This window comes from Protopterus annectens, chromosome 5.part0 (genome assembly GCF_019279795.1).
Source record: "Protopterus annectens isolate FY-2018-M chromosome 5.part0, PAN1.0, whole genome shotgun sequence".
In the NCBI taxonomy this organism is placed as follows: Eukaryota; Metazoa; Chordata; order Ceratodontiformes; family Protopteridae; genus Protopterus; species Protopterus annectens.
The window spans coordinates 1,897,792,641-1,897,819,855 of record NC_056735.1 but is presented as its reverse complement, the minus strand read 5'-3'; the positions used below and the strand labels follow the sequence as shown (position 1 = coordinate 1,897,819,855).

At 39.9% G+C, this 27,215-nt stretch overlaps 1 protein-coding gene across 1 annotated transcript in view; it reads right to left on the bottom strand.

Annotated features, from left to right (window-relative positions):
- The window catches only part of SLC25A30 (solute carrier family 25 member 30), a 685,956-nt gene that overhangs the window by 80,876 nt on the left and 577,865 nt on the right, over positions 1–27,215 (bottom strand). The window contains exon 8 of the mRNA XM_044071715.1: positions 2,234–2,372. Within this exon, the coding sequence (XP_043927650.1) occupies positions 2,234–2,372 (139 nt within the window). The remainder of the gene's footprint in view (positions 1–2,233; positions 2,373–27,215) is intronic.

Here is a 27,215-nt window from a genome sequence, read left to right as displayed (position 1 = left end):
AATTAATTCTGTATTGCCTCTGTCTTCAGTTACAATTCAAACCTAACCCTCGCCTTAATCCTACAGACTTTCAACCCATTAAACTAAACCACTTCCTCAAGTTGGATATAACATTCTTCACAAAATAGTAAAGGAAATCCCAGTGTCCGACCAAATAGAAGCAAAAAAAACGCCAAGAAATTAGCGTAAAACACACCAGGAATCTGGAAACTAAACTGCTGGAGTACAATACTCCCCTGTATAGATATACAGTTCAAAATAAATGTGTCACTGAGTTAAACACTGCAATAACTCTCATCTACATCAGTAGCGGATTGCATCTGTCTTAGTCTAGACTAAGACAGATGCAATCCGCTACTGATGTAGATGAGAGTTATTGCAGTGTTTAACTCAGTGACACATTTATTTTGAACTGTATATCTATACAGGTGAGTATTGTACTCCAGCAGTTTAGTTTCCAGATTCCTGGTGTGTTTTACGCTAATTTCTTGGCGTTTTTTTTGCTTCTATTCTTCACAAAATAATATGAACCTTAGCACAAAAACATTTAAGCTAAGTATGGCAGGAAATTCAGGAATATCTCAAAGGATGATCTAAATCAGATAATGTCCTTATTTTCAATGACCTCAACTTTAAAAACAAGTATCTTTCTTAGGGTGTTTTCTGTCAGAATTCATCTATGTAATTTGTAAAAGAATTTTCTATAAGAATCTGCAAACAAACTAAATATATATGATCACCTAAATCTCCCCAGATTGCTTACTTTAAGTTAACAGTATTTAAAATTGATGGTTTATGAAGACCACATAGTCTTTCAACAAACTGTTTCAATCAAAATATACAATTATCCACACTACTTGTACATAGAATTCTGGGCAGAACAATGAGTCAAGCAGCTATATCTTGGGCAAAATAAATAAATGAATACATAAATCAACACCAACTGCATAAATCCAAGTCTTCATACTTACTCATTAGATTTATGTAACAGGTACTGGCATTTATTTATTTTTTGCACAATTAAGTGCTTAGGGGTGGGTATGCAATTCATTCAAAAGTTTTCAGCTGCATATATTAAATAAACTTTCCTTACTGTAAATGAACATTTATTTTTGTGGCAGCCCAAATAAACTTCAGTTCAGTTAAGCTACAAAACAATCTAAAGACTGTTGATCATTAACTACATTACCTAGAACTCTTCCGGAAATAGAAAAACATACGAGTTAAAATGTGCATTCCAGGATGGTAAAAGTATACAAAAAGCAGTCAATGGCAAGGCCGTTACACTGGATATTACAAACCTTAATAAAGACTCTCCAAGCTTCACATAAAATCACTATATACCTTCACAGCTATACAGCCTCATTGGGCAGACTGTTGCTGTTATCAGTCAAACTCTTGACATGAGTTTCACCTTAAAGCAGAATGCGTACACCTCATTGGTTTGCTTTCATTTGGTTGCATCACAAAACACTGAAAACTTGGTTGAAATCTCAATTATTTTAAAGGTACTTTGACTGCAACCTAATTTTACAAAATACAATTTACTAAATATTACTGTAATAGATAATTAAAATAGGTAGCAATAGGAAGATATTGATATTGCCAGATTATCTAGATAGTGATCAGTTTGACAGTTTCGATTTGTGCCCCAACAATGATTTACTGTGGTTAGTTCTATTTTCTTCACAGTTGTGCAATCATGGATTTAGTATATTTAAGTAAGATGAGGATGTGGGTGTGAAATAGAAAATACCTTTTAAAATACTTTCCTCTGTACATTGTTTTCTGTTATTTGTGATTCAACAAAATGATTTTTCGAGCAAATGGGGTTTCAACCATTTTTTTCAATGTTTTGAAATTGATTCACTGAAAATGCATGGAATCTGATATCAAATTTTAGACAAACAAATAAGGATCTCACCTTAAGCCTGGACACTGCTAGAAGCCTCCCACTTTAGGAAATTTGAGGAATTTGCTCTTAACCTACCTTTACTTTCTCAAGTTCACTCCTGACAAAGTTAACAAAGTCTCCAGGAACCATACTATACTGTATAAACTAAACTGAAGGCAGCAAAGGTACACCAGACAAAATAAATCTCAGAAATCAAAACCTCTCCCCCCAGACCAGCTTTACCATTCCCTTGCACACATCATTTTCCAGAAAGAAAACTGCACTACAAAGTTGTAATCCTTGTAATAAGAACATGATGTTGAACTATAATCTCATTACCTGTAAGAAACATTCTATTGTTCCCCCATAGACGCAAGTCTTTCCATCTTGTAGAGCTCTCTGATTCATCATACGTGTTCTTACAACATCAATGGGATTTGAAGCAAGCGCCCCTGCCAATCCACAGGTAAAACTGGAGCTAAGTGGAAACAAAACATCAGGACTCCTGTTTAGAACTTACTTCTATAGTAATGAAAATATGATCCATTTCAGGTCAAGAAAGTTAAACTGTATTTCAGTGCTTACAGTTTTGCTCAACAATGCCCACTAAATATATAAACAGCCTTGGTAATATAAAAGGAAGTATACAGCATAATTAAGGATAGGCCAAGCATACTAAATTAAGTGCATAATTCTTTATTTTGGCACCATTCAATGTTCCTCTAAATCCTCTGACATAGATCACTGCTACACTGCAGCTGAAAGACAGTGCCCCACTGGAAGGCATCAACAAAAAGCAGAAGATATAGAAAATCTGTTTGAGACAGAGTAACCTGTATGTACCTGGATAAAAGTAAACAGCCACAAAAACATATATTGAATAAAGCAACAGAATGAATAACAAAACCTAGCAACACCAACCGTGACCATTTGTTTATCATGTTATTCTGGCTACATGATGAAACAATTAGCATCAGGTAATTGTGATTTCACTTTTGGGGACTTAGTATCTCACTAAATTTCAACAGCACAAAACAATAATATAGAAATGGACAAAATAAAAGCATTTCATTTTTATATTATACATTGTTGACGGGGTTAGTCTCAATAGGCTGATGGCCTCTTTTCATGGGAGACCCAAGGTAGCAGTCATACTAACGTGGGGAATTTTGGGCCAGGGCATGAGGAACTTCCACTATTCCTTGGAGCTGCTTGATATTGGCACAGTGCACCAACAAAAAGCAGAAGACGCAGAGAATCTGTTTGAGACAGTAACATGTACATAACCAGATAAAAGAAAACAAGTCACAAAAAATGTCTTGAATAAAGTAACAGAATGAATAACAAAACCTAGAAACATCACCAAACTGTGGCCATTTTTTACCATGTTATTCTGGCTCTGTGGTGAAACAATTAGCATCAAGCAATTGTGATTTGATTTTTGGGGACTCAGTATCTCATTAAATTTCAACAGCATGGACAAAATAAAAGCACTTTATTTTTATATTATACATTGTTGACAGAGTTAGTCTCAATAGGCCAATGGCTTCTTTGCATGGGAGACCAGAGGTGGTAGAGTCGTACTAACTTGGGGGATCTTGGGCCAGGGCACTGGGAACTTGCACTGTTCCTTGGAAATGATTTATGGTGGTACAGTGCACCTACAGTAAGGAAGGAGCCTAAGAGACGCAGCACTATGGAGAAGGAGAGAAAAGTTATTGAGAATCAGGAGGTGGAAAATGAGAATTCACAGAAAAAAATTGTTTGATATGGAGTATCACAATGCAGATAAGGATTTCTGTGAAATGGAGGATATAAATGCGCAGCATTTAGCTGCCTAAATGGAGAATGAAGTAAGAGAGTCCATTGGATTGAAGAACAAGCATTAGAATGGCTTGTGGATGATGTTCTGTTGAAAATAAATGAGCAAGATCTAAGTGACAGTTTTCCTGTTTCAGGGAGTAGATGGAAGATTTCTATCCTAACACTTCTGAGAAAGTTATGTGGAAAAGGAACCAGGTGATGTGACAGCAGGGAATGCAGCAATTAAAATCTATGCATCAGTGAAAGAAAGTAAAACCAGAAAGTTGCAACAAACTGAGAAGGAGCCTGGGTTTTTTGGCAGCAGAGAATGCAGTAGTTAAAACTTATAAAACAGTGACAGCAGGCAAAAAAGGAGAGCAGCAGCGAACTACGTAAAACTGTTTTTAAAAAGAAAAGACCAACTGTGAGAATAAGAACAAAAGATGAGACTATAATACATTCTGTGTGGAACAATTTGGCAACTGTTCTGGGTTTTAAGGCTCAAGAAATTAAGTCCTTTATACATAAAGGGATAGAAACTTTTTGTGACTTAATATCTGAAACTGGAAGAGTGATTATATTTCTAGAACTGTGTAATAAAAATGACATTTATCCATGGAACAATTATAATTAGTAGTAACTTAAATGTTAAAAAATGTTACTTCTCAGATTAGAACTGATGACTAGTAACAGAAGACTTTAAAAATGCATGCAGAGTTTGTGTGAAATTGTTGTTAACATTATGAAAGTTCGAGATGAGGGTAATTTATGGAATGAAGGTTGGAGGCTGAAAGCTGTTTTGAAATGTGAAAACAAATGGTGCAACACTTGCTAAGCATTATTTTTGTGGCTGGTTATACAAGGACAATAAGATACGCTGGCCAGCCCAAATCATGTTTAATTTGTGTGGACTTTTCTCATTTAATTAATGATTGTAACAAGGTACAATGCAACCAGTGTGGGGAGAAAGGACATACAGCAATAATGTGTTTGGCTAAATGCAAGCTGTGTAAAGAAATGGACACTTTTTGATGGACTGTCAAGAACATAAATAGTGAAAAAGAAGGGGGAAAAGAGGATAACATACAAGAGGAAGGATAACAAAAGGCTGAGGGGAGAGGGTGAACTAGGTGAAGAAGAAATTGTAGAAGAAAAAAAAAATATGTAGGGGGAAAGAAGGAGAGAGTTTGCATGCAGGAAGAAAAGTCAGGAGAAGGGACTGACAATAAGAATTGCTTTGAATTTCTAGCCAGTGAAAAATCTGATATCGAGAATCAAGGACTATATATACATAAACCCAGGAATAAATATTCAACAAGGGAAAGAGTAAAAAGAAAACGAAAGTTTAAAAATACTTCCCCTAAACTTAAAAAGAAGGAAAAGAAGCAATTCTAGAGTACTTTCAGTAAATGTGAACAGTATCAACACTAAGGATAGGAAAACTGGAATGGTGTGCTACATGTGATGTGGATGTTACAATGTTATATGATGTAAGAATCCTGACAAGTGAAGAAAGACTGCAAACAGAAAAAAATGGGCTAGAAATATAATATGGAACTTAGAAAGTGAAAGTTGTTCTAGAGTGGCCAAAAAACACAAAACAAAAAAACAGTGAAAATACTAGATCTAATGTTGGTAAGGCTGGGAAGGTAACTGTTGTGGACGTGAGGTACAGTGAACATGTTTACAGTATAATAGCATTATACTGAAGAAAGAACATTTGCTTTGTTGAATACAAGACTGTGGTGGTTAACATGAAATTTGTAATTGCAGGGGACCAATTCTGATTTAAAGGGGGAGATGTAAAAAGAAAGGAAAATATGCAGAAATATACATGAAGTGATAAAATGCTGTAAATTAGCTGTGTGGAAAAAGTCAGCGGATTTATAGAAATTATCACATGGATCTGAACTTGACTATTTTGCATTACCAGAAGGCTTAGGGGGTAGCAGATGGTGATACAGGTTTTTCATATCATTTAGCAAAATGTAGAAGGAAGTGATGGAAGGGGAGCATATTAAATATGAAAGGGAATAAAAAGAAATTATGGGGTGAAACTGGAGAGTGGCAAGTAGTGCAGTTATGGAAGGTTTACATAATCATGAAGGACTTCTATAAAAGCTGGTCTGAGTGGAGGAGTGAATTTAAAAAGAAGCATAATACTTTTTTTTTTTTTCCATTGACAGGATGATGTAAAAAAAGAAGAGAAAGTGACTTATGGGAAAATGTATAAATATGTATTGGAGAATTTACAAAATAATACAAGAGAGTATTCTGATACTGACAAAGAAATCAAGAAAAAAATTAAGACATTACTGTTTAGGCAAAAATATTATTTACAAGGGAGAAGACAGGAGGGATCTGTATATTTAGGTAAAATGGTAAAGGAGGATATTAGTATAATGACAAAAATGAAAAATGTAAAAAGAGAGGTAAAAAGAACACACGAGGAAATTATGAGTATTAAAGTAAAGCATGTGGAAAATATGTATAAGAATGAAAAATAAAACCGAATGGAAAGCAAATAAATTCCCAAAATGAGGCAATAAAGAATTTAAAAAATAAATTACTATTATTGAATTGGGTGAAGTACATAAAGTAAACGTTGATTTAGTATCAGGCCCAGATAGTATAGGATATGAATGTACAAGAAATTAATGGACTAGCAAAGAGGTTATTTTTGTAAATGTACTCAATGAATGGTTGAAGAATGGTTTTGTTTCTGAACAGTTATGCAATGAGATATTAAAATCAATATGGAAGAAAGATGAGAAGAATGAAATATAAATTTGGAGACCTACCAAGATAAATAACATGGATTATAAATGTTTTATGGGAATAATATAGAGGAGAATAGAAGGAAGGAAGAGGGATATTATGGAAGTATACATTTCATAAAAGGGAAGTGATGTCAAGAATTGTTACTAGTTATGAGAAAAATTGTGGATGATGTTGTAGGTGAAAGGGAGGATGTGAAATGTGTAGTAGGTGAGAACATGATGCTTTGTGGGATATTATGGAGAAACATAGTATGGTCTGTTGCAGGGCCGGCCAGCCACCCGGTGGTGTAAATCTTGGGTCTAGATGATTGTCACTGCTGAAGTGACACCATGACCCCATGTGGAAAAATGGGAAAAGAGGGCTTATGGATGGATAAATATGGAACAGGTAATATAATCAGGAGAGTGGGTATGTCATCATATCAGAATAACGGAGTGAAAAGTGTTAGCAAATGGCTGTCTGAGTAAAGAAATATGCATGAACTGTGGTATAAGGCAAGGATGTCCCATGAATGGTGTATTGCTTGGTTTGATGAAAAATGTGATAGTGCATGAAGTAATTTATAAAATGAAAGATACTAGATATGTAATGCAAAAGGAGGTGGTGATATCAGTAGTTGTGAGATACTCAATGTAATTGTACTTGCTAAGAACAAAATATGAATGAGGGAGTTGGGTTTGCCTGCAAAGATGTTTAAAGGAAATGGGAGTGACCTTAAATAAAGATAAAAGTAATGGTTTGGGTGATGTGGTGAAAACTGAGGGTGTGTATTTTTCAATGAGTGAAGTGTTTTTGCTAGGAATAAAATCTGAGAAGAATTACATCATTATGATGCAATAGGAAGGATTGATTAAAAAAAATGAAAGAAATACGTCTTCTCTAGAGGACATATAGATTAGCATTCAGGAAAAAAAATGTTATTAGTGCATATGTCAAATATTGATATGATCCCAGTAAAATAGGAAAAAGAAACTGTGCAATTAGTGTTTTCTTTCATATGGGGTTAAAGATTAATCCCAGTGAAAAGACGTATGTTGTATGAGTGAAGATGAAAGGGGATTAGTATTACTAAATTCAGTTTATTCTGTTTCTTTAAACTTGTATTAAAGTGGGAAAAAGAAGAAAGTCCAGTTGTGTAAAAAAATGTACCATAACAGGAGAGGTTTGAATGATCTCTGCTGTAGTAGCCTTAGCTAAATGAGTTGTATCTTGCCAAGGATATAACATCTGGCCAGGTCCTAAGCTTCTGGACACCTTCCATGCACCCAAACTGTCAGGCTAAGCTGACTAAAAGACAAGTTTTAGATGCCAAGCCCTTCAGAGCTTTCCTGCCAACAGAGACAGGAAGACTGAGCTCTGAAAGGACAATGAAAAACAATGTTCACACCCTGGCATAAAAACACACTAAGAAAGAAGGGGGAGAGAGGGTGCGGCTACTGTAGCAGTGATCATTTGAACATCTACTATTATGCTAAGTTTACTTACACAACTGCACAATGAATCATATTGATCACTGCAGCAGTAGCCTTAGCTATATGGGTAGATTACCCTAGCTTACTACATTTGGGTGGTGGAAGAAGAGTCTAGGAGCCCCTGGACAATGGTCTTATCAAAGCTTGACCTGGATTTACAAAAACAGGAATAAAGCTTGAAGCGCTTTGTAAAAAGTATGTACAGAGGACCAAGCAGTAGCTTGTAGAATCTAACCCTTTCCAAAAAGCCACAGATGAAGCCAAGGTCCTGGTAGAGTGGGCCTTCCCTACCTGGAATAGCTTTGTTATGGTGAATATAATTAAAAGTATTAGTCTTAGACAGCCATTTGAAAATAGTCTGTTTTGACACAGGTTGTTCCTTCTTATTTGCACAAGTACTGAACTATTGATATGAAGTTGTGAGTTGTCCATGTGGATATCCAAGGTATGGCGTATCCTTTCTTCCTCATTTTTAGGAGATGGGTAATTTAGCTTGATGTCAGATACCACTTGAAGCATAAAAGAAGTATTAGTTCTCAAAGAAACCTTGTCTTCATGAAAAATGAGGTTTAGCTGACTCACCATAAGAGCTTGCAACTCGGATACTCTTCTCAAAGATGTCAGAGCAATCAGTAAAAGTGTTTTATATGCCAAGAACCTCAAGTCAGCCAGGTTAGCCATTTCAAATGGAGCAAGTGTTAGCTTCTCTAACACAAAATTAAGATCCCAAGGAAGGGACACCAATTTTCTTTGAGACCTCTTGTGCAAAAACGCTTTCAAACACATTTTGAAATGAGACTGCACTGAAAGAGGAGGATCCATGGGCAGACATGCTGACATGTCTGATAAATGAACCTTGACAGAGGAGTAAGAAAGGCCCATAGTATAGTAACTCACACAAATACTGTAAAACTAGAGAACAACTAGCCCTGAATGGGTGCTTGTTATATTGTTGGCACCAACTAGAAAATATTTTCCATTTACTAACATATAATTTTCTAGTAGCAGGTTTTCTTGCCTCCATTAGTACCTGCTGCATGTCCTCAGTAGAGCTGACTAAATGGAATTAAGACCTCATCATCCAGGTAGTCCACTGAAACTGATTGATGCTGGCGTGTATCAAACACTCCTGTTTTTGGATTCTGGGAAGATGGTGGCACCTTGTGTGGCAGTGGCCTCTCTGGCTCCCAATGTGTATGTTGTGCTTTTCTGTCTGTGATTCTTTGGAAGGACAGTTTGGTTGGGTTGAGTGTGTGGTCGACTGCAGCTATGGTATGCATGGTGTCCGTAGTGTCCTTGTTCCTTTGCTTTTTTTGGAATCATTGGACTGATCATGAAGCCTGGGTCTTTGGTGTCGAGTTGAGCGGGGTGCAGAGAGCGGAGGTCAGACTCTTGTCTGCTGGAGGTGAATTGGATTTGTTGGGTCGGAGGAAGCTTGGTTGAATTTGTAAGCTGCTGATGATGTCGAAAATGGAGATGGTGACAGTGTTGGTGTGGATGGTGAGGACTGAGGTAGGATCGCTGGACTGGTTGTGGCTGTTTGGGCCTACAGGTAGTGGCAGTCATCAAATACAGGTGGCAGAAGTCTGTTTTCTGCCTGACAGTTTTTGTTTTTTTAATAGGACTTGGCCTGTGGTGTCGGAGGGGACCGGACTGGTGACTTTTTGTTTTTGTTGATGTTGGAGAGGGTGATGGCGGTGTGAATGAAGTGGACTGCTGTAGTCCATGAGATTGTGCATGTTTGCTTATGTACCTTATGTTTGGCTTGGCTACTGTTGTTGTCATTGCTGATGTATGTTTTTGTTTGTTTTCTGTGTTGTTATGCTTTCTGTTTGCACACGAGCTTAGAGAAACGCAATTTCATTCAGATGTGCACTTATATATGTCTGAATGACAGTAAAGTTACTTTTGACTTTGAGTATGTTCAGTCTGGGAGTAAGCCTGCGGTAACTGCCCCTAGCCATTTCCAAAAGAAGGGAGAACCATGGCTGCCTGGGCCAAAAGGGAGTCGCCACAATAATCTTGGGGGATTCCTTCTGAATCTTCAGAAGCACCCTGGATATTAGAGGAAAGGGTGGCAAAGCATACAGTAACATTCCTGTCCAGGGAAAAGAAAGGCATCTGTCTTCCAGGCCTTGTTGCATAGCAGAATCTTGCCAGTTGATTGTTCAGGGAGGAGGCAAAGAGGTCTAACTTCAGGAACTCCCCACAGTTGTATCAAATCTTGGAAGACCTCCGATCTAGTTTCTATTCATGAGGGTCTGCCCTGGTCCTGCTCAGCTGGTCTGGCACAAAATTTTCCTCTGATATGATGTATGATGCCTGTTACAGGAGACTGTGCTGTGAAACGACATCCCAAGTTAACATGGCTAGTCTGCAAATGGGTAGAACCTGGTTTCCCCTTGTGTTATAGTGTGTAATAACTGGAAGAGATTGCAGGGACCAAAGATGATTCAGAAAGTTGAGTGCCTTGATCTGGGTAAGCATCTAATTGACATTTATGTGCTTGCATCTGTCCTTGGTGTCCCCACACACCTTTCACCTTTATCCATCCTGAAAGTGCTCCTCAAGCAAAGTCTGGGGTGCCTGTGGTGATTGACTGTTCTGGAACAGGGAAGGAGAATAGCACACCAGGATTTAAGGTAACTGTCGTCTCCAACAAATGATTTCTATTCTGACAAACCCCAGCACTAGAATTTGAAAAGACAAAGGGTGTTGGTGCTGGGACCAAAGAGGCTTCAGATAACACTATCTTTTTCATGTGAAGTCTTGCCACTTGTATCATGAGAATCATAGACGCCATGAGACCCAAAACCCTGAGGTATTCCCTCACAGTGACCAAGGTTTGAGTGGAAAACCTTAAAAACAGATCTAGCTATAGATTTATTTTTTCCTGTGGAAGAAAAGTTCTTTGAACTAAGGTGTAGGATTGACATCCCAGGAACACAATCCTGTGTGAAGGAGTCATAAAACAAACTTTTGGATGTTCTCTTGGAATCCTGGCTTGTGTAAAAGATCTCTCACTCAAGCGAGAGATTCCTGACACCCTAAAAAAGACTCTGGAAAGATAAGTAAATCATCTAAATACTAAACATTTGGATACACTATAGCCTGCGCTACAACTGGAGTTAACACTTTGTGAATACTCTTGGTGCAGTGGATTGTCCAAACGGTAAGGCAGAGAACTGATCATGTATTCTAGACACATAAAACCATAAGAAACATCTGAAGTCTGGATGAATAGGGATGTGATGATAAGCATCCTTTAGGTCTAGTGTTACCATGAGACATGAAAGGCAAAGAACAGAAAACGGGTTGTGAAGTGACATCATTTTTACTTTAGCACTGTCACAAACAGGTTAAAAAAAAGAAAGATCCAGAACGGGTCTCAAAGCATTTTCTTTCTTTCTTTGGCACCAACACCATCCTAGAATAAAAACCCTTTCCCACCTGGGAAGGAGGAACTGGTTCAATCACTCCTTGGGAGAGTGATGTGATGAAGGACAGGTGGAAACAAAAGTCTGATCTGGAGGATGAGGAATGATCCCCTGGAAAGGAAGAGTTTCTTCCCGCTGACATCTGTAACCTTAATGAATGATCTTCAGAACCTATATGAAACTATCTGTTGCCAAAGAAAAAAAAAAAAAAACAGAGAATGAGACTTTCTGGAAGAAAAAAGGGGCCAGGGTGGGAGAAGGTCACAAGGTCTCTTGAACAGTCATTCAGACTTGTTGGACTGTCCTTGGTTTTAGGTGGCTCTAGGGTTCTTCTTGGAACACCCTTGCCATTTCCTCTTAAATATCTGTAAGTATCAACAGTCAAACACACACTGTAAACAATGAGTAGTGACTTGTGCAACACAGGAAACCAAATTATTTAAAGCAGAGTTTCCCTCACAAGAAGAAACTGCAGGTAAAACATTACTTCTACTTTCATGACTAGTCAGAACAAACTTTAACACAGGAGCCTGAATATTCAACACTATGAAAAAGAAAGTTGCAGAAATATATACCCCCCACACACACATACACACTTATTAATAATTTTCCCATAATTATCAGAAAGAACAGGACTGGAACTGACCAAGTGTTTAGCAGTGTGCTGCATCTGGTTTGGGCAGTGTGTCTGAGACTTTATACATCCTATGTGTTTTTTAGGGGCATCTGGCAGACTATCAGGAAAACTGCAGGCAGAAACACACACACCCTCTAAAGTAGACAAACCTGGAGGAATGGGTGCTGGTTCCAGAAAATTCTCATTTTTTTCTGAGGAACTGGGAAACCTCAGTGTTCTTGCATGGAAAATGCTGGCACATTCTGGAAAAGGTCTCAGAGAAAAAGAAATCACCACAGGAAGAATCAGAAACCAAGTTCTCCTAGGATTCTGAATCACATCTCTGAGCAGGAAACCCTCCATCTGTCCCCTCATCTTCCTGTTTAGATTCAGAATCCTGAATCTCTTCAGGAAAAGAGGTATCTCTCTTCTACCAGAAACTTCTTTACAAGAAGGATCAATAGCCTGAATTAAACCCAGAGTCAGACCCAGTAAACTACTCCTGTCTATGGAAAGTTGAGGAGGAATAGATACAAGCTTAGCCTTCTCTTTCTTTTGGCAGGTAAAATGGGGCCAACCATGTTACTAATGGCATCAGCAGCTTCCCCAGGTATGTACACAGCATTCTGACACAACATGGAAACCTTACCTGTTCCCTCTCCATGGACCGGCAACAGCTGCTCTCCCTTGCCACTGAGAAGACCTCAACAGCCAAGCAGGATGGTTAAAAGTGGCTGCAGGTGCTATGCCAGAGCAATCTGGGATAAAAGATTAGTGGTCTGAAGTACAACAAATGACCACAACCGAGTCACCAACCTGCTGCAGAGACAAATTGCTAGCCTGCTGTGGTGACAAAGGCTGTTTGCTTAACTTTACTGATAATTTTTAATTTCTTCATTCAGATATTCTTCTTGTCTTTCTTATTCTCATCATCTCCAAGAAATGTGTTTATATTTAAACATTTTTACCCACCTGCGGCTGAGGCAAACTGCTAGCCTGCTGTGGGGGCAAAGGCTGTTTGCTTAACCATGGCACAGATAGCTTGTTCCATAGTCAAGACAAAAATGGTGCCTCTTTCCCTGGAAAGACGCAAAGCAAATGCGGGTAAAAATTAAGTCTTTAAAAGTCACTTTTTTCACAAAAAAACACAGTAAAAAGCACTGCAAAACCATACGTCACCCAACTTTCTCCCCAGAAAAAATATTTTGCAATTACTTTAAACAACTTTTAAAGTGAGAGGAAAAAGAGCACTACCACTTACAAGTACAATAAAGTCTCACAGCAGTCCATTAAAACGCAACTCCTAGCTTTATAATAACTTTACTTAAGAGGAACACAATTATTCGAAAATGGAAGTTTTTCCCCCAAAGGGAACGTAAATGCTACGCAAAGAAACAGTACAAACTGGCAGTCTATCCTTGAAAGTCTTAGAACAGTGTACTCTTCCATGGCAGCAAAGCTCTGAAGAGCTTAGCTCCCAGACTTGTCTGTTAGTCAAGCTTGTCCAAAGTAAAGCAAAAAAAAAAACAAAAAAACAAAAAAAAAAACAATAAAAAGACTGTGCCACCAATGAGAATGACCCAAGTTTAATTAAAAATAAAATAGGTTAAGCACTTTCATCTGAATAATCTCAGAGTTCATCAGAACAAAGTTTCAATTCAACAATATATAAAACCCAATTATCCAATTAGCTGTTACATCGTCACAAACAATTAAAAGCTTCACATGACGCCAAGTAACCCAACCTAAACATATTCTGTTAAAACCATTTTAATATTCTTTAACAAAAAATGAAAAATTGATTAAATGAAAAATAAAAAACACAGTTAGAAAGATCAAACATATTTTAAAAAGTCAAAGTAGCCTCCTATATGTGTTCTAAAGCAAGGGAGATGTTGTATAACTTAGCTGCCCTAAATTTGAGAACACTGGTAATATACTTATATTATCGTTCAAACCCTGGGCTCTACCTGCATCCAGTCTTAAGTTGCTAAAGAAACTCTCAATATTCCAACATTGCCTCTCAGTGGCCACCCCTGGGGTGATGTGAAACTTGTTCCACAATAAAGAAAATAAACTTACTATTAGAACATTCTTTAGAATGCCTATATAGTGCATTTGAATCTTTACAATGCTTCAAATTGTACATATGCTCATATACTCGTTTCCTAAAAAATCATTTCTGTTTTCCCAATATAGAAACCCATAAAAGAAATACATTTCACCAAATAAACAACCCCCTTGGTACCACAATTAAAGTGCCCCCTTGATTTAATAACATCCCTAGCCTCTAGATATAGTTCACTGGTGTTTGACATATATGGACACTGCTTACAATAACTACATTTATATGTGCCAAATTTTTTATTATTACTATCCTTAAATTTGTTCCCTTTCCCATTGTTTTCCAAGATTTCTTTCAAATTCACACCCCTTCTCCTAACAAAAACAGGGGCATCTGATATCACGTTATTGATAAAGCATAAAGATCTTTAGGTCCACTGTTGTGGAGAAGTGGATCTAAAGATCTGATACAAGGTCCAAAGGTTGGCTGTAATAACATGTTGAGCACAAAAGTTCAGCTGTTAAGATGGAAGACTGATTCTTTACCAGGAAGGGAAAAAGAAGTTATGCACTCACCATAACGTTCCATCTGTGTTGCCTATTTTCATACTTCCTCAACATATAGCTTCGGATCTGATCCTCGGATCTGACTCGGCCGCTGTTTTACAGCTCATGGATACTAAGCTCTCGAGCTCCTCCCTTACCACAATGCAGCCGTCCCTCTCATTCCCCCGATGTTGTTTGCAGCTGCTTATTGTACGACAGAATACATTTATAGCTTTAAGATGGAAAGTCACTATCTGGAGCTCCTATAGAAGGAACTTTGGTTCCTCTAATGTTCTCCCATTCTTCCAGAAGTCCTCAAGAGGAAAAGGGTTGGGGGCTGGCAGGAGGGGAGTTGAAGACAGATGGAATGTTATGGTGGATACATAACTTCTTTATCTGATGTAATCAATTTTCATTAATTCCTCAACAAATGTGACAGTCACCAGCTACTCGAGTCCTGGGTGGACTTAACGGAATGATATTACTGAGTACTGCAGAGCCAAAGGCTGCTCTTCCCTGCAAGACCAGATCCAATTTGTAATGAATAATAAAGGTATGAGGACTGGTCCAAGTCACAGCCACACAAATATGGTCCATGGAAGTCCTGGATAAAAATGCTGATGAAGTTGCCATGGACCTGGTTGAATGGGCTCTTAAAGGTTTTGACAAAGCCAGAACAAACTTTATAAACAAAAGAAATGAAATCTGTCACCCATTTTGATAAAGTTACTTTTGAAACTGGCTGACTCAATCTAGTTTCTGAAAAAGGATACAAATAATTGATATGACTTTCTAAATTTCTCCGATATGTGAAGATAAAAATGTAACGGTCAGTGAACATCTAATAAGTACAAAATGTTTTCACCTTTTTTGAAAAATTTGGAAAGAATACTGGGAAAGTTAATAGTTTGATTAATGTTAGATATTGACATCACCTTAGGAAGGACGGAAAGATTGGTTCTTAAGGACACTCATCTTTACGAAATACTAAACAGAGAGTCCTAGAAGATAAAGCTTGAAGTTCTGAAACTTTTCTTGCCGATGTTATGCTATGAGAAATATAGCTTTCCAAGCAGACGTTGCAAGTCACATTTTGCAGCTGGTTCGAATGGATTCTAGGTTATGGCTTGTAACTTTAAATTCAGGTCCCAAGGTGGTGTTGGGTCCTCGAAAGGTGGCTTAAATAGAAAGGCACCTTTTACAAAGGCTTAAAAAATACATGAAGAAGCCAAAGTAGAATTATCAACTCCAGTATAAAAATTGGAAATGGCAGCCAAATGAACCTTGACCATAGAGGGACTAGCCCCTTCATTAAAGACAAAAACCAGGAATTCAAGAATCTTATATACTGATGCAGGAAAAAGGATCCATGTCGTGTTGTTGTGCCCCAAAGAAAAATAAGTTATTTACTTGCATAATGTTCCATGTGTGTTGTCCATCTCGACCTTTATTCTCACTGACTGGTCGGATCCGATCCATCAGATCCAGCTTGACCATTTCAAAAGCTCAAGGCCTTCAGCAAAGCTCATGGGCATTCTTCCTTACCCATAATGCAATTCCGTACCTTCCTCAGATCTTGTTTGCCTCTGACGGCTCATATAGAGATAATTGCTTTCCTAGATAAACCAAAGCATTATTTCTGATGCTACAGAGTCCTGTAATACCCAATTAGTGCTACTCAGTCTCCCAGGAGTATAGGCAGGGGATATGCAGGGTGAGTTGTGAGAATAAAAGTCGAGATGGACAATACACATGGAATGTTATGGAAAGTTTATAACTTTTTTATATGATGTTGTCAATCTTGGCTATATTCTCACTGATGGGACCACTTCCCAAGCTACCTGATTCTTGGGTGGCTCATGGGAGAATATTCCTCAGAACCACAGAACCAAAAGATGCTCTACTCCTAGAGGCCAAATCCACTTTATAATGAGTAATACAAGTATGAGGTTTTGCCCATGTCGCTGCCGCACAGATATTATCCAATGGTAATCTGGCTTGAAAGGCTGCAGAAGCAGCTACCGACCGAGTGGAATGAGCTTTAACAGGGTTAGGAAGAGTTTTGTTCTTAGAACTGTAAGTTAAGGATATACATTGTAAAAGCCACTTGAATGAGGTAACTTTGAACACTGGCTGGCCTTTTCTAATATCAGAATAAGAAATAAACAGCTGATCTGACTTTCTGATTTCTGAAGTTCTGTGTAAGTAAAAATGTAATGGTCTATGAATGTCCAGAAGATGCAGTGAATATTCCCCTTTATTTTGGAAGTTTGGGAAGAAAACTGGCAGCTTGATAGACTGAGGTTACTTTCTGACACAACTTTGGGTATGAATGAAGGATTAGTGCACAAAGAAACTCTGTCCTTACGAAATACTAGGTATGGTGGATTGGCAGATAAAGCTTGTAATTCTAAAACTCTCCTTGCTGAAGTAATAGCCACTAAGAGGATTGTTTTCCAAGAGATACTTCAATTTACAGGTAGCAGATGGTTCAAAGGGAGTACAGATAATGTTCGACATTACAAAATTCAGATCCCAAGTTGGTGACAGGTTTTTGTATGGAGGTCTTATCACTGTAGTTCCTTTCAGGAATGCCTTCAAAGTCTGTTTGACATGATTCCAGAACCATTTTCTCCTATATGAAAATCTGAAATTGCTGCCAACTGAACTCTAATAGTGGCTGCAGCAGCACCCTTATTGAAGTTTCTTTAAAACTTCTAGAATAGAATATATGGGTGCAGTAAAGGGATCTATCTGATTGTTGGTGGTCCATGCAACAAATCTCTTTCATTTACCTCTGTACAATTTATATGTAGAGGATTTATGGGAAGATAACAAAATATGTTTAACTGGAGAGGAAACCTGGCGATCAGGGGAACTGGAGTAGCCAAGCTGTTAGTTTGAGATTGTTCATATTGGGATGAACCATTCTTGAAGGGTGAGTCAGAAGGTGCAGAGCAGGGTCCAAAATCCATGGTCCGTCCCACACATGAAGCTGAAGAAAGGGGAACCAGATTTGTTGTGGCCAATAGGGAGCAGTTAAGATTGCTGTCTTCTCCAACAAACTTGCTTTCTGCAAAAATTTGGGAATTAGAGGGAGTAGTGGAAAAGTATAAAGAAGTCCCGGGGACCAGTCGTGAACAAGTGCATCCCTTGGTGACTCCTCCAGCAGGAGAGATCAGGGCAATGTAGTTACTGCATTTGGGATTGGTGGGTGATGCAAAGAGATCACAGCAAGGTTGGCCCCATTTCTGGAAGATCACTTCTGTAACTTTGACAGAGGGACCTCAGGAGGCCATAAAATGTCTCTGCTCAATTTGTCTGCAATTACAATGGATTTCCCCAGAATGTGCACTGTTATCAGAAAGCGGTTGGAAGATGTTGCCCATTGCCAGACCCTCAGGGCTTCTCGACAAAAGTGGTAAGATCTGGTCCCGCCCTGTTGGTTTACGTACCAGACCACAGACATGTTGTCCAATTGGATTGCTATTGTTCCAAGAGGGATGGAGTCTTGAAATGCTTGCAATGCCAAAAGCACCACCCTCATCTCCAGGATGTTTGTGTGCAAATGGGCCTTGTGCTGTTGCCAGATGCCTTGAACCGTCTTCCTCAGATACTGCCTGCCCCCCCCCCCCCCAATCTGAGAAGCATCCATGGTCACTGTAGCTTGGGGTTGAGAGGGAATGAAATTATGGCCTTGAGAAACTAACGGACAGTAAATCCACCACTGAAGATCCTTTTTGCAGGAACTGGTTATCATAATTTTGTGCGTCATAGGAAGTTCCAGAACTGACCATTGTGATGAAAGTAACCACAGAACTATTCTTATGTGGAGACGGGCTAGAGGAATGAACAATTGAAGCAGTCATTTTTTCCAGTACTTGGAGAACTAGTTTTACAGAAGCTCATTTCTTACAGATTAACAGTCTTACATAATGGTGAAGATCATCTACTCTGTCTTGTGGACATTTTGCTACCACTGTAGTTGTTTTATCTCTGCTCCTATGAAGACCAAGCTCTGACATGGCTCTAGAACAGATTTTTCATAATTTGTGGTAATAGCTAGGGAGGAACAGAGTTGTAGAGTATAGTCCCTGGCTTGTAGCAGAAGATGCCTGATCGGGGCGGTTATGAGCCTGTCATCTGGATATGTAAACACCTGGAATCCTTGGCATCTCAGGTGAGCTGCCACTAGTGTCATGCATTTGGTAAACACTCTGGACGCTGTAGTGAGAACAAAGGACAGAGCTTGAAATGAAGTGGCTGGCTCCTAGCCAGAAGCACATATGCCTTCTGGATCGCCTTTCCATTCATATGTGGTAGTGCACATCCTGAAGGTCTATCAAGCACATCCAATTGTCTTTTACCAGGAATGGAAGTATCGACTGCAGTGTCACCAACTAGAACTTGGTCTTTTTCACAGATTTGTTCAAACTGCTGAGATCCAAAATGGGTCTCCAGCCCCCTGTCTTTTTTGGAACAAAAGAATCATGAGTAAGTTCTGGATCCTGGTCTGCGGGGACTTCTTGGATAACTCTTTTGTTAGCAACGTTTGGATAACTCTTTTGTTAGCAATGTTTGAATTTCTAATGTTGCTTGTTCCTTCTGACTGGGTGGAACGCGTGGAACTGATTTGTCTGCGGGTGGGGGAAAGAGAAGGGAACAATGTATCCCATGGATATTATGTCTTGCACCCATTTGTCATTTGTAATCTTTTGCCAGGTTTCGCGGTGCAGAGACAATCACTCCACCTCCATCTGCCTCCAGAGGTGAGCAACTGAGCACTCCTTCAGGAGCGCTGAAAGGGCCTACCAAAGAAAGATTCTCTGGAGCTCTGATTCTGTGGGCCTCCCCTGCCAGGAGGGCAGCATCTTCCATTACTGTCCCCCCCACCTCTAGGGAACTTTCACCCCATATTTCCTGGAAAGACCTTTGTGATTTTCTGAACCACATCTTCCCACTACCTCTCTGACCTTTGGGAAAGAGTCTGGTAGGTGTGGAAAAATGTGCTCCAATGGCAGACAAGGTCTTGCCTTACTGTTCACACATGGTAAGAGTCTCTTTTACCTTAGGCCCAAAAAGAGAAGAGCCATCAAAAGGGGCATTAATGAAGGAAGACGGGCTCAGTAAAATCGCAAATGCATTTCCAGGCCTGTCTCCTGAGAGAGATACCTGAACCTACAGCCCTACTCTTTTCATCTTCTGCAAAAGATACGAGTCTCATGGAAGAATTTTTGACTGAACTGAGGGTAGTGAGCTGAGCAGTGACTATCTGCCTCCCCATCAGCTACAGCTCCTTGGAGGTTGTCTGAAAGTTCCTTCAATAAATCTCTCTGTAATATGGTAAAGTGGGTCAAATAGTTCAGCAACCGTAAGGCAAAGGTCGCTGACAAAAAGACGCGCTTCCCATACCTATCCATAGTCCTGGAATCCTTATTCAGAGGATAGACAGAGGAAATGGTCTCAGACAGTTCCTTTTTAGTGGCTGCCGTCATGACCATTGCATCAACTGCTACACCTTTAGTTAAGAATGGCTTGTCCTTGAGGGACAGTAATGTACTTATTTGGCCTCCTAGGAGTAGGTTCTATGGAATCTGAGGTCTCCCAAGCCTTCTGAGAGATTAAGTCAATAAGCCCATCAGAAGGAGGGGGTCACCCAAGAGGGTGAGGTGTGAGACACAAAAGCCATCAGGGTATACTGACACCTCAGCAGAAGGGAATGTGGACTGCCAGTCACCTCTAAAAGAGACATCTTCAGGAGGTGATCATGGGGACCCTTCTGCCTCACTGAGGTCAATATCAAATGTGATTTACTCCTCTGGGGAGTCAAGATGCTTCCTCTTCCGAGGAACCTCCTCAGTGGGGTAGTCTGGGAAAGTTTCAGAAGAGGAGGTTGTCCCCTGCTGGACATCCTGAGGCCTGGGGTCTCTGTGGTCCTGTGGGGAAGGTATGTGAAAAGACAGACACCTGCACAGAACTAGGAGGAAGATCCAAAATAGGATGTGTCCTAAACTGGGATGTAGTCCAAACCCTCCTCATGACCTCAAAGGCAGTCTGCCCCTGCTCCAAACAACACCCCAGATCCAAAGAAAGGGTTATCTGGGCTGAAGGAATCTCCGACACAGGAGACTGAAGCTCTGAGGCAAAGGTAGGAGCCGAACTCTCCTGCGTGGAAGTCCCCAGAGGCAAGGTTAGATCTGGAGAGATCCAAACCAGCTCCGCGGACCTGACAGGAGAGTGTCAGCTCCTAGAACTGGGGGGAAACGCTTAGGGCAGACATCACATCCGAACAGCCTATGAGTCCCGGATCTGATACAGACACAAGTTGGACATTGGAATCTTCTAGGTCCGAAACCACGGGACGGATCAGACCTCTCAACCATTCCGAATTACTCAATTTTTTACTGAGTTTTGGGGTCCCAATAATGGGGTACAGGATTCCCGATTGGCATCCCATTATTTCCAATTTTTCAAATCTACTGGTTTGATTTTCATGCTTTTGGAGGTGACGTCATCACATGCGCAATGATGTCAGCTACACCTACATGCCGTGCGTCTCTTTGAATACTGGACTGCTGTTCAGGCAGAACATAAGCCGCACGTCTGACGCAGGAGGATTTATTTACAATGTATTTACTTTTTAAGCCAGTCAGAATGCACTGCCGTTCGGGCAGGAAGTCTCTGCTGTTACTAAACGAGCAAACTAGGACTATCGTTCGGATTTACTGCACAGCTGAAAGCGAGTGTCTGTTGCCAAACAGAAGGTTACTTTGCTGTCTAAAGCCGGCAAATGGTGTGTGTTTCATGATACAGGTTATGTTAAGAATGCCAGCTGTCTTTTTACTTGATCCTGTTCTGCTTGAGGAGAGCAGTATGACTGAATATTGACATGGCACTGGTATAAGACATTATTTAATTAAAACTGAGACTAAATTTAATAGAATGAACTTCTAACACCACAAGGCTATTCAAGATGTCGCCTTTTCTTAATGTTTGGGTATTTCGGTTTAATAAAATAGCAGCAGTTTAGATGTCCTGCAAATGTGTGAATGCATGATCTGTTTAATGTTGGTGTTTTGCATATACATGCAGCTTTTTAGTAGTACAGATGTGGCAATGCACTTGACAATAGTGGAATAACTTCCATTCACTAAATGCTGATGTAGGAAAGGTGAATTAGTTTGAAAATAGAAACCTGTACCGGTTAGGTGGTAGTATATTAGATATTTCTGCATAACAGAGAGGTAACGCTTGTAACTTCTCAACTCATAATGAAAGACCTTTGTAAAAAGCAATTTGAATGGGGTTTTGTCTCGTTTTGATTATCATAGAGGAAGTGCGCCTTCTAACAGCGACCATGAAAAAGAAAGCAAGTTTACACTAGCACTGTATCCTTACGAGCTTAAACGTTCGTTTTGCTGAGCACATCTGTAATGTTTAACTCCCTTTTTCTTTTTAAGTTGTTTTAATGTGTATAAAACAGGGTTAAATATGCTGTTTTTTTTTCATGTGTGTCATAAAAGAACATAAACGTTCGAAAACATTGTGGTAGGTTAGGTGGAAATGTGCAATTTTATCTGAATTTTGTAGAAAAGTACAATGCATCTTAACGTTATGTAAAACAGATTCTATTTATTTTGGTAATAAAGGGATGCATTGCACTTGACCCAGCATTATGTAAAACAGATTCTAATCCTATTTATTTTGGTAATAAAGGGATGTGTTGCACTTGACCCAGCGTTTCAATGAGAAATATTTTATTTATTTTAGGCAAGTGAGGCGACAAGACTTGTATATCATTTTCATAGCTTCCTTTTGGTTTGTAGGACAATATAGGTGGCAATATAGAGCTTTAAGAAGATTGTTTGTTGAATTTTTGTGTCCGATTTCTACTTCTTTCAGTGTTCGAGTTTGTATTGCTTAATTCCTACCTTAATGTGAGTTAACGGAAAATAAGATCTGATTTCTTAGTGCTCCAGCTGCAGGAACAGACGGGAATGGAGAGTAAGGCCACTCAACACACAGAATTTTCCCAGGCTGTTAAACCAAGCATATAAACAATGCACTAGCACTGAACTCAGAAAGCAGTAACACAAAATTGTTAAGTTACTGTATTTAACAAGTGGACTGTTTGCTTCCTGAAAGAATTGTTCAAAAGCTATGTACATCTTGATTTATGTTATAACCCAGGCTGAAGCAACACGTACTTTGTGTTGTCCCTTGAAAACTAAAGCTTGCCTTCAGATTTATTTTTTTTTTTTTTACTAGAGTCATAAACTTATTGTAACACATATGTATTTACTTAAAAGGTACATATGTACGGAATGATTTTATGCATTTTTGGATTAGATTTAGATAAGTGGCTTAGCCCAAAGTATTTTTTGTCGTGATTCATGAACTGGACATCATGCATCATAAAGATATATAATGAATGTGCACTATAAATATATATATATGATTGGAATGGCTGCAGGGGTACTCTGGTGCCATATTTTGGTTGTCTGTTCTTCAGTTTGCGTTTGAAGTTGGCATCCCACGATTCCATTGGAGTGGGTGGGGTTACATGATTATGTATGCAAATTATATGTTAATCAGTGTACAGATCTGTACCTATTTTTCATGTGCCTTGTCCAGATTTTTGTTGTTTTCAGGCTGAGAGGTATGGGATGGATCAGAGGAGGAGCAGGTGCAGAAGGGGAGGACTGTGTCTGATTCAATTCCTTTGGGTTCGGATACAACTTGGCCAAGGCCAGTGTCTTCAGCAGCCTCTGCAATACCCCATCCACATCTTCGTTGGAGAAACTTCTGGTAGACAGAGTAGAAAGGGTTGGAGACCTTGACTTTGTCAAAAAATGAGATGGGAGCAGAGAAGGTATCGCTTCCAATGAAGACGAATAGCTCTGATATCTAAATTCTGTGGGTGCCGAAGAGTTCGGAGCTAAGGGTTCCAGCTGCTCCAACGAACTATTGGATCCAGCAACGATTGTCTGCTCCGATGGTTCATCTGTACCAGACAGTCTAGGAGCTTTTTGCTTTAGCTCCGAGGCAGACTTCAGTGCCGAAGAAGCATGTTTTTGAGATTTTTCAGATTTGTCAGACTTGGTGGCGGACTCCGGTGAGATAGCTCAGAGAAAGGAGTTTTCAGCAGTCCCTTCAAAATAAGTTTATTTTTGGGTTCCATAAAAGCCCTTTGGTTAAAACCATGGCATATGGAGCAATCCTCTTGGAGATGAAGAGGCCCCAAGCAATATACACACACACACAGTGTGTGAATCAGTAAGGGGCATCTCCTTTCCACACTGCTCTCATTTCTTGAAACAAAGAGGTTTCCCTTCTTGCTTCTCAGACATTCTTAACAACTAACAGAATAGAATCAAAGGAGAATTCCCACATAGACAGAAAGGCACAATAGAAAAGTCCTCTAATTTACACAGACAGAGAAAAAAAACTTCAGAAAGATAAATTTTAAAAGGTAAAGATACCAAGACACCTTTTTTTTTTTTTCAAAATAAGAAATCGTCCTCTAACTAAAATGGATAAAGGAGGAAGGGAATAGGAATTAGAGGGATAAAACATCCTCTAACTTAAACGGACATTAGTAGACATCCTCTAACTTAAACGGATGCTAACAGGGAAGTAAAGGGGCAACACTCACTCTATACTAATGAAAATTGGGAAAGGATATATATCAATAATACAAAGATAAATTTTGAAAAGTAAAAGAACTTAGCCCAGTGCTTGGTTCAGAAGCTCCTTTGCAGAGCAGCAAATGAGATCTGGGAAAGTTAGGGAGTTGCGTTATGGGTAAGGAAGAATGCCCAGGAGCTTTGCTGAAGGCCTCGAGCTTTTGAAATGGCAGAGACAGATCGGATCTGACCCATCAGTGAGAATAAAGGCGAGATTGACAACATCACATCAAATCTTTTCCATCTGCTCTTGTAAATCTTCCTAGTGGAAGGTTTGTGGGAAGTTAAAAGAATGTGGCACACTGGAGAAGAGAGCTTTGACTGTCTGGCTATCAATGGAAATGGAGAAACCATACAGTCAGCATTAGGCTCATGATGTCGGGGTGAGTCACGTCTGTCAGGTGAGACAGGAGGTCTGGAATTGGATCCAGAATCCAAGGTGGGTAAACAAGATGAGGCCAAAGGAAGGGAAACCAAATCTATCAAGACCAATAAGGGGCAATGAAGAAGACTCTGCTCTTCAATTGAGAGGCTTTCTGTAGGAATTCCTGGAATAAAGGGGTTAGGGATAAGCATAGAGGAGACCTGGAGGTCAATCGTGAAGGACAGCATCTCTTGGTGACTCCCCGGCTGAGAGATTAGGGCAAAGAACCTGCTGCATTTGTTATTCAGGGGAGATGCAAACAGATCACAGCATGGCTGGTTCCATTGGAAAAATATCATTTCTGTGTTGAGACCACTTATGAGGTAATATAAGAAGGACCTGCTCAGCTTGTCAGCAATCACGCTAGATTTCCCTGGTATATGTGTTGGTATCAGAAATTGATTTGAAGAGATTGACCATTCCCACACTCGCATAGCTTCTCAACAATATGGGTAAGATCTGGTTCCACCTTGCTTGTTGATGTACCATACTACAGACATACTGTCAATTTGAATTGCAATAGTTCTGGAAGGGAGACCGTCTTGGAATGGCTGCAATGCTAGGAGTACTCCTCTCATTTCCAGTACATTGATATGCAAGACGGCCTCTTCGGGAGACCACATGCCTTCAACAGTCCTCCCCATGAAATGTCCCCCCACCACCCGATCTGGTAAGTGTCTGTGGTCATTATGGCCTTGGGCTGAGGTAGGATGAATGAACGACTTTGTAATATTTGATCTGAGTGAATCCACCACCAAAGGTGGTTTTTGCTGGCCTGAGTTATGTTAATTTTGGTGGACATAGGTTGGTGTAAAATGGACCACTGGGTCGCTAAGGTCCACTGGCGGATTCTCATATGGTATCTTGCTAGTGGAAGTAGTACAATTGCTGCGGACATTGATCCCAGGGTCTGTAACATCTTTCGGACTGTCTATACTGCTTTCCTGAGTATTCTTCTGACTTGAATACGAATGGTTTGAACCCTCGGTAATGGGAGAGATGCTGTCATTGATGCTGTGTTAAAAGTGGCCCCTGTAAATTCTAATGTCTGAGACAGCTGAAACTGAGATTTGTTGTGGTTGACTGTAATGCCTAGGTTGGAACAAATCTGGAGCACATAGTCTTGAGCTATCAGCAGATGCTTGGTTGAGGCAGTTAGGATCCAATTGTCTAAATACGGAAACACTCGGAATCCCTGCAGTCTGAATGAGCTGCTACTACTGACATGCATTTGTTGAACACCCTGGGGGCAGTGGTGAGACTAAAGGGCAGTGCTCTGAACTGGTAATAACTGGCTCCCAGACAGAAGTGTAGACATCACCTGGATCACAGTCTGTTCATTTTTATGTGATAGTACGTGTCCTGGAGATCTACTGAACACATCCAGTTGTCCTTGTGTAAGAAAGGCAATATGGACGGAACAGTGACCATCCGGAACGTTGTATGCTGAACTGATTTGTTCAGATTTCTGAGATCCAAAATTGACCTCCAGTCCCATTTTCTTTGCTACTAAAAAAAAATCTTAAGTAAGTTCTGGATCCTTTCTGGTCTGGGGGACCTCTTAGTTGACTCTTTTTCTAAAAGCTTTTGGAGTGGGATGTTGGTGAATTTTGTTCTGTAATGGTTGAGATAGGGAAAAGGGAATTATATAGCCTCAACCAAGTATCTTTTTGTTATATCCAGCCAGGCTCTCTGGTGCAAGGATAAGTGACTCCTGACTGCCTCCAGAAGTGGGCAATTGGGCCACCTTTCAGGAGTGCTGACAAGATCTCTCAGAGAAGGAATCTCTGGACCCATGGTTTTGTGGGCCTCCTCTGCCACGTGGGCGGGGGTCTCACATTTGAGTTCCCCCTCTGCCCCTGGGGGAACTTTCTCCATGTGGATCAAGGAATGGACCCTGGGATTTCCTGAATCACATTTTCAACCACCTTGTTGATCCCTGGAAAAGGTTCTTTGAGGGGCGGAAAAACGTACTCCCGCAGCAGACAGGGTCTTACCATCTTTCTTGCACCTGGAGAGTGTATCTTTCACTTTAGGGCCGAATAACAAACTTCTGTCAAAGGGAGCATTGACGAAGGATGACTTGAAGAGCTCCAGAAAGTCACACAGAAGCATCCAGGCATACCTCCTGATGGACATTCCTGAACTCGCCACTCTTGAGGCTCCTTCAGATGCAAGTGAAATAAGCCTCATAAAAGAGTTTGAAACAGACTGAAAGGTCTTCTAACTGTGAAGCAAGAGAAGACTCTGCCTCAGCAGTACTAGTCCTTAACAGGGGAATTTGAGAGCTCTTTCATCATAAGTTCATAGGTTCATACTAGGCTATCTGCCCTAGGGTATTTATAAGCCTAGCCACAGTGTGTTTGGCTTTCGCCACCCATTTTAAATTCATTTTGCTATGCCCTTTTTCGAGGTTAGCATACTGTGCCTCTGTCTAACAGTGACACAGAAGTGATACCCGGGGTAAACCTACGATCTCCCATCCACTCATC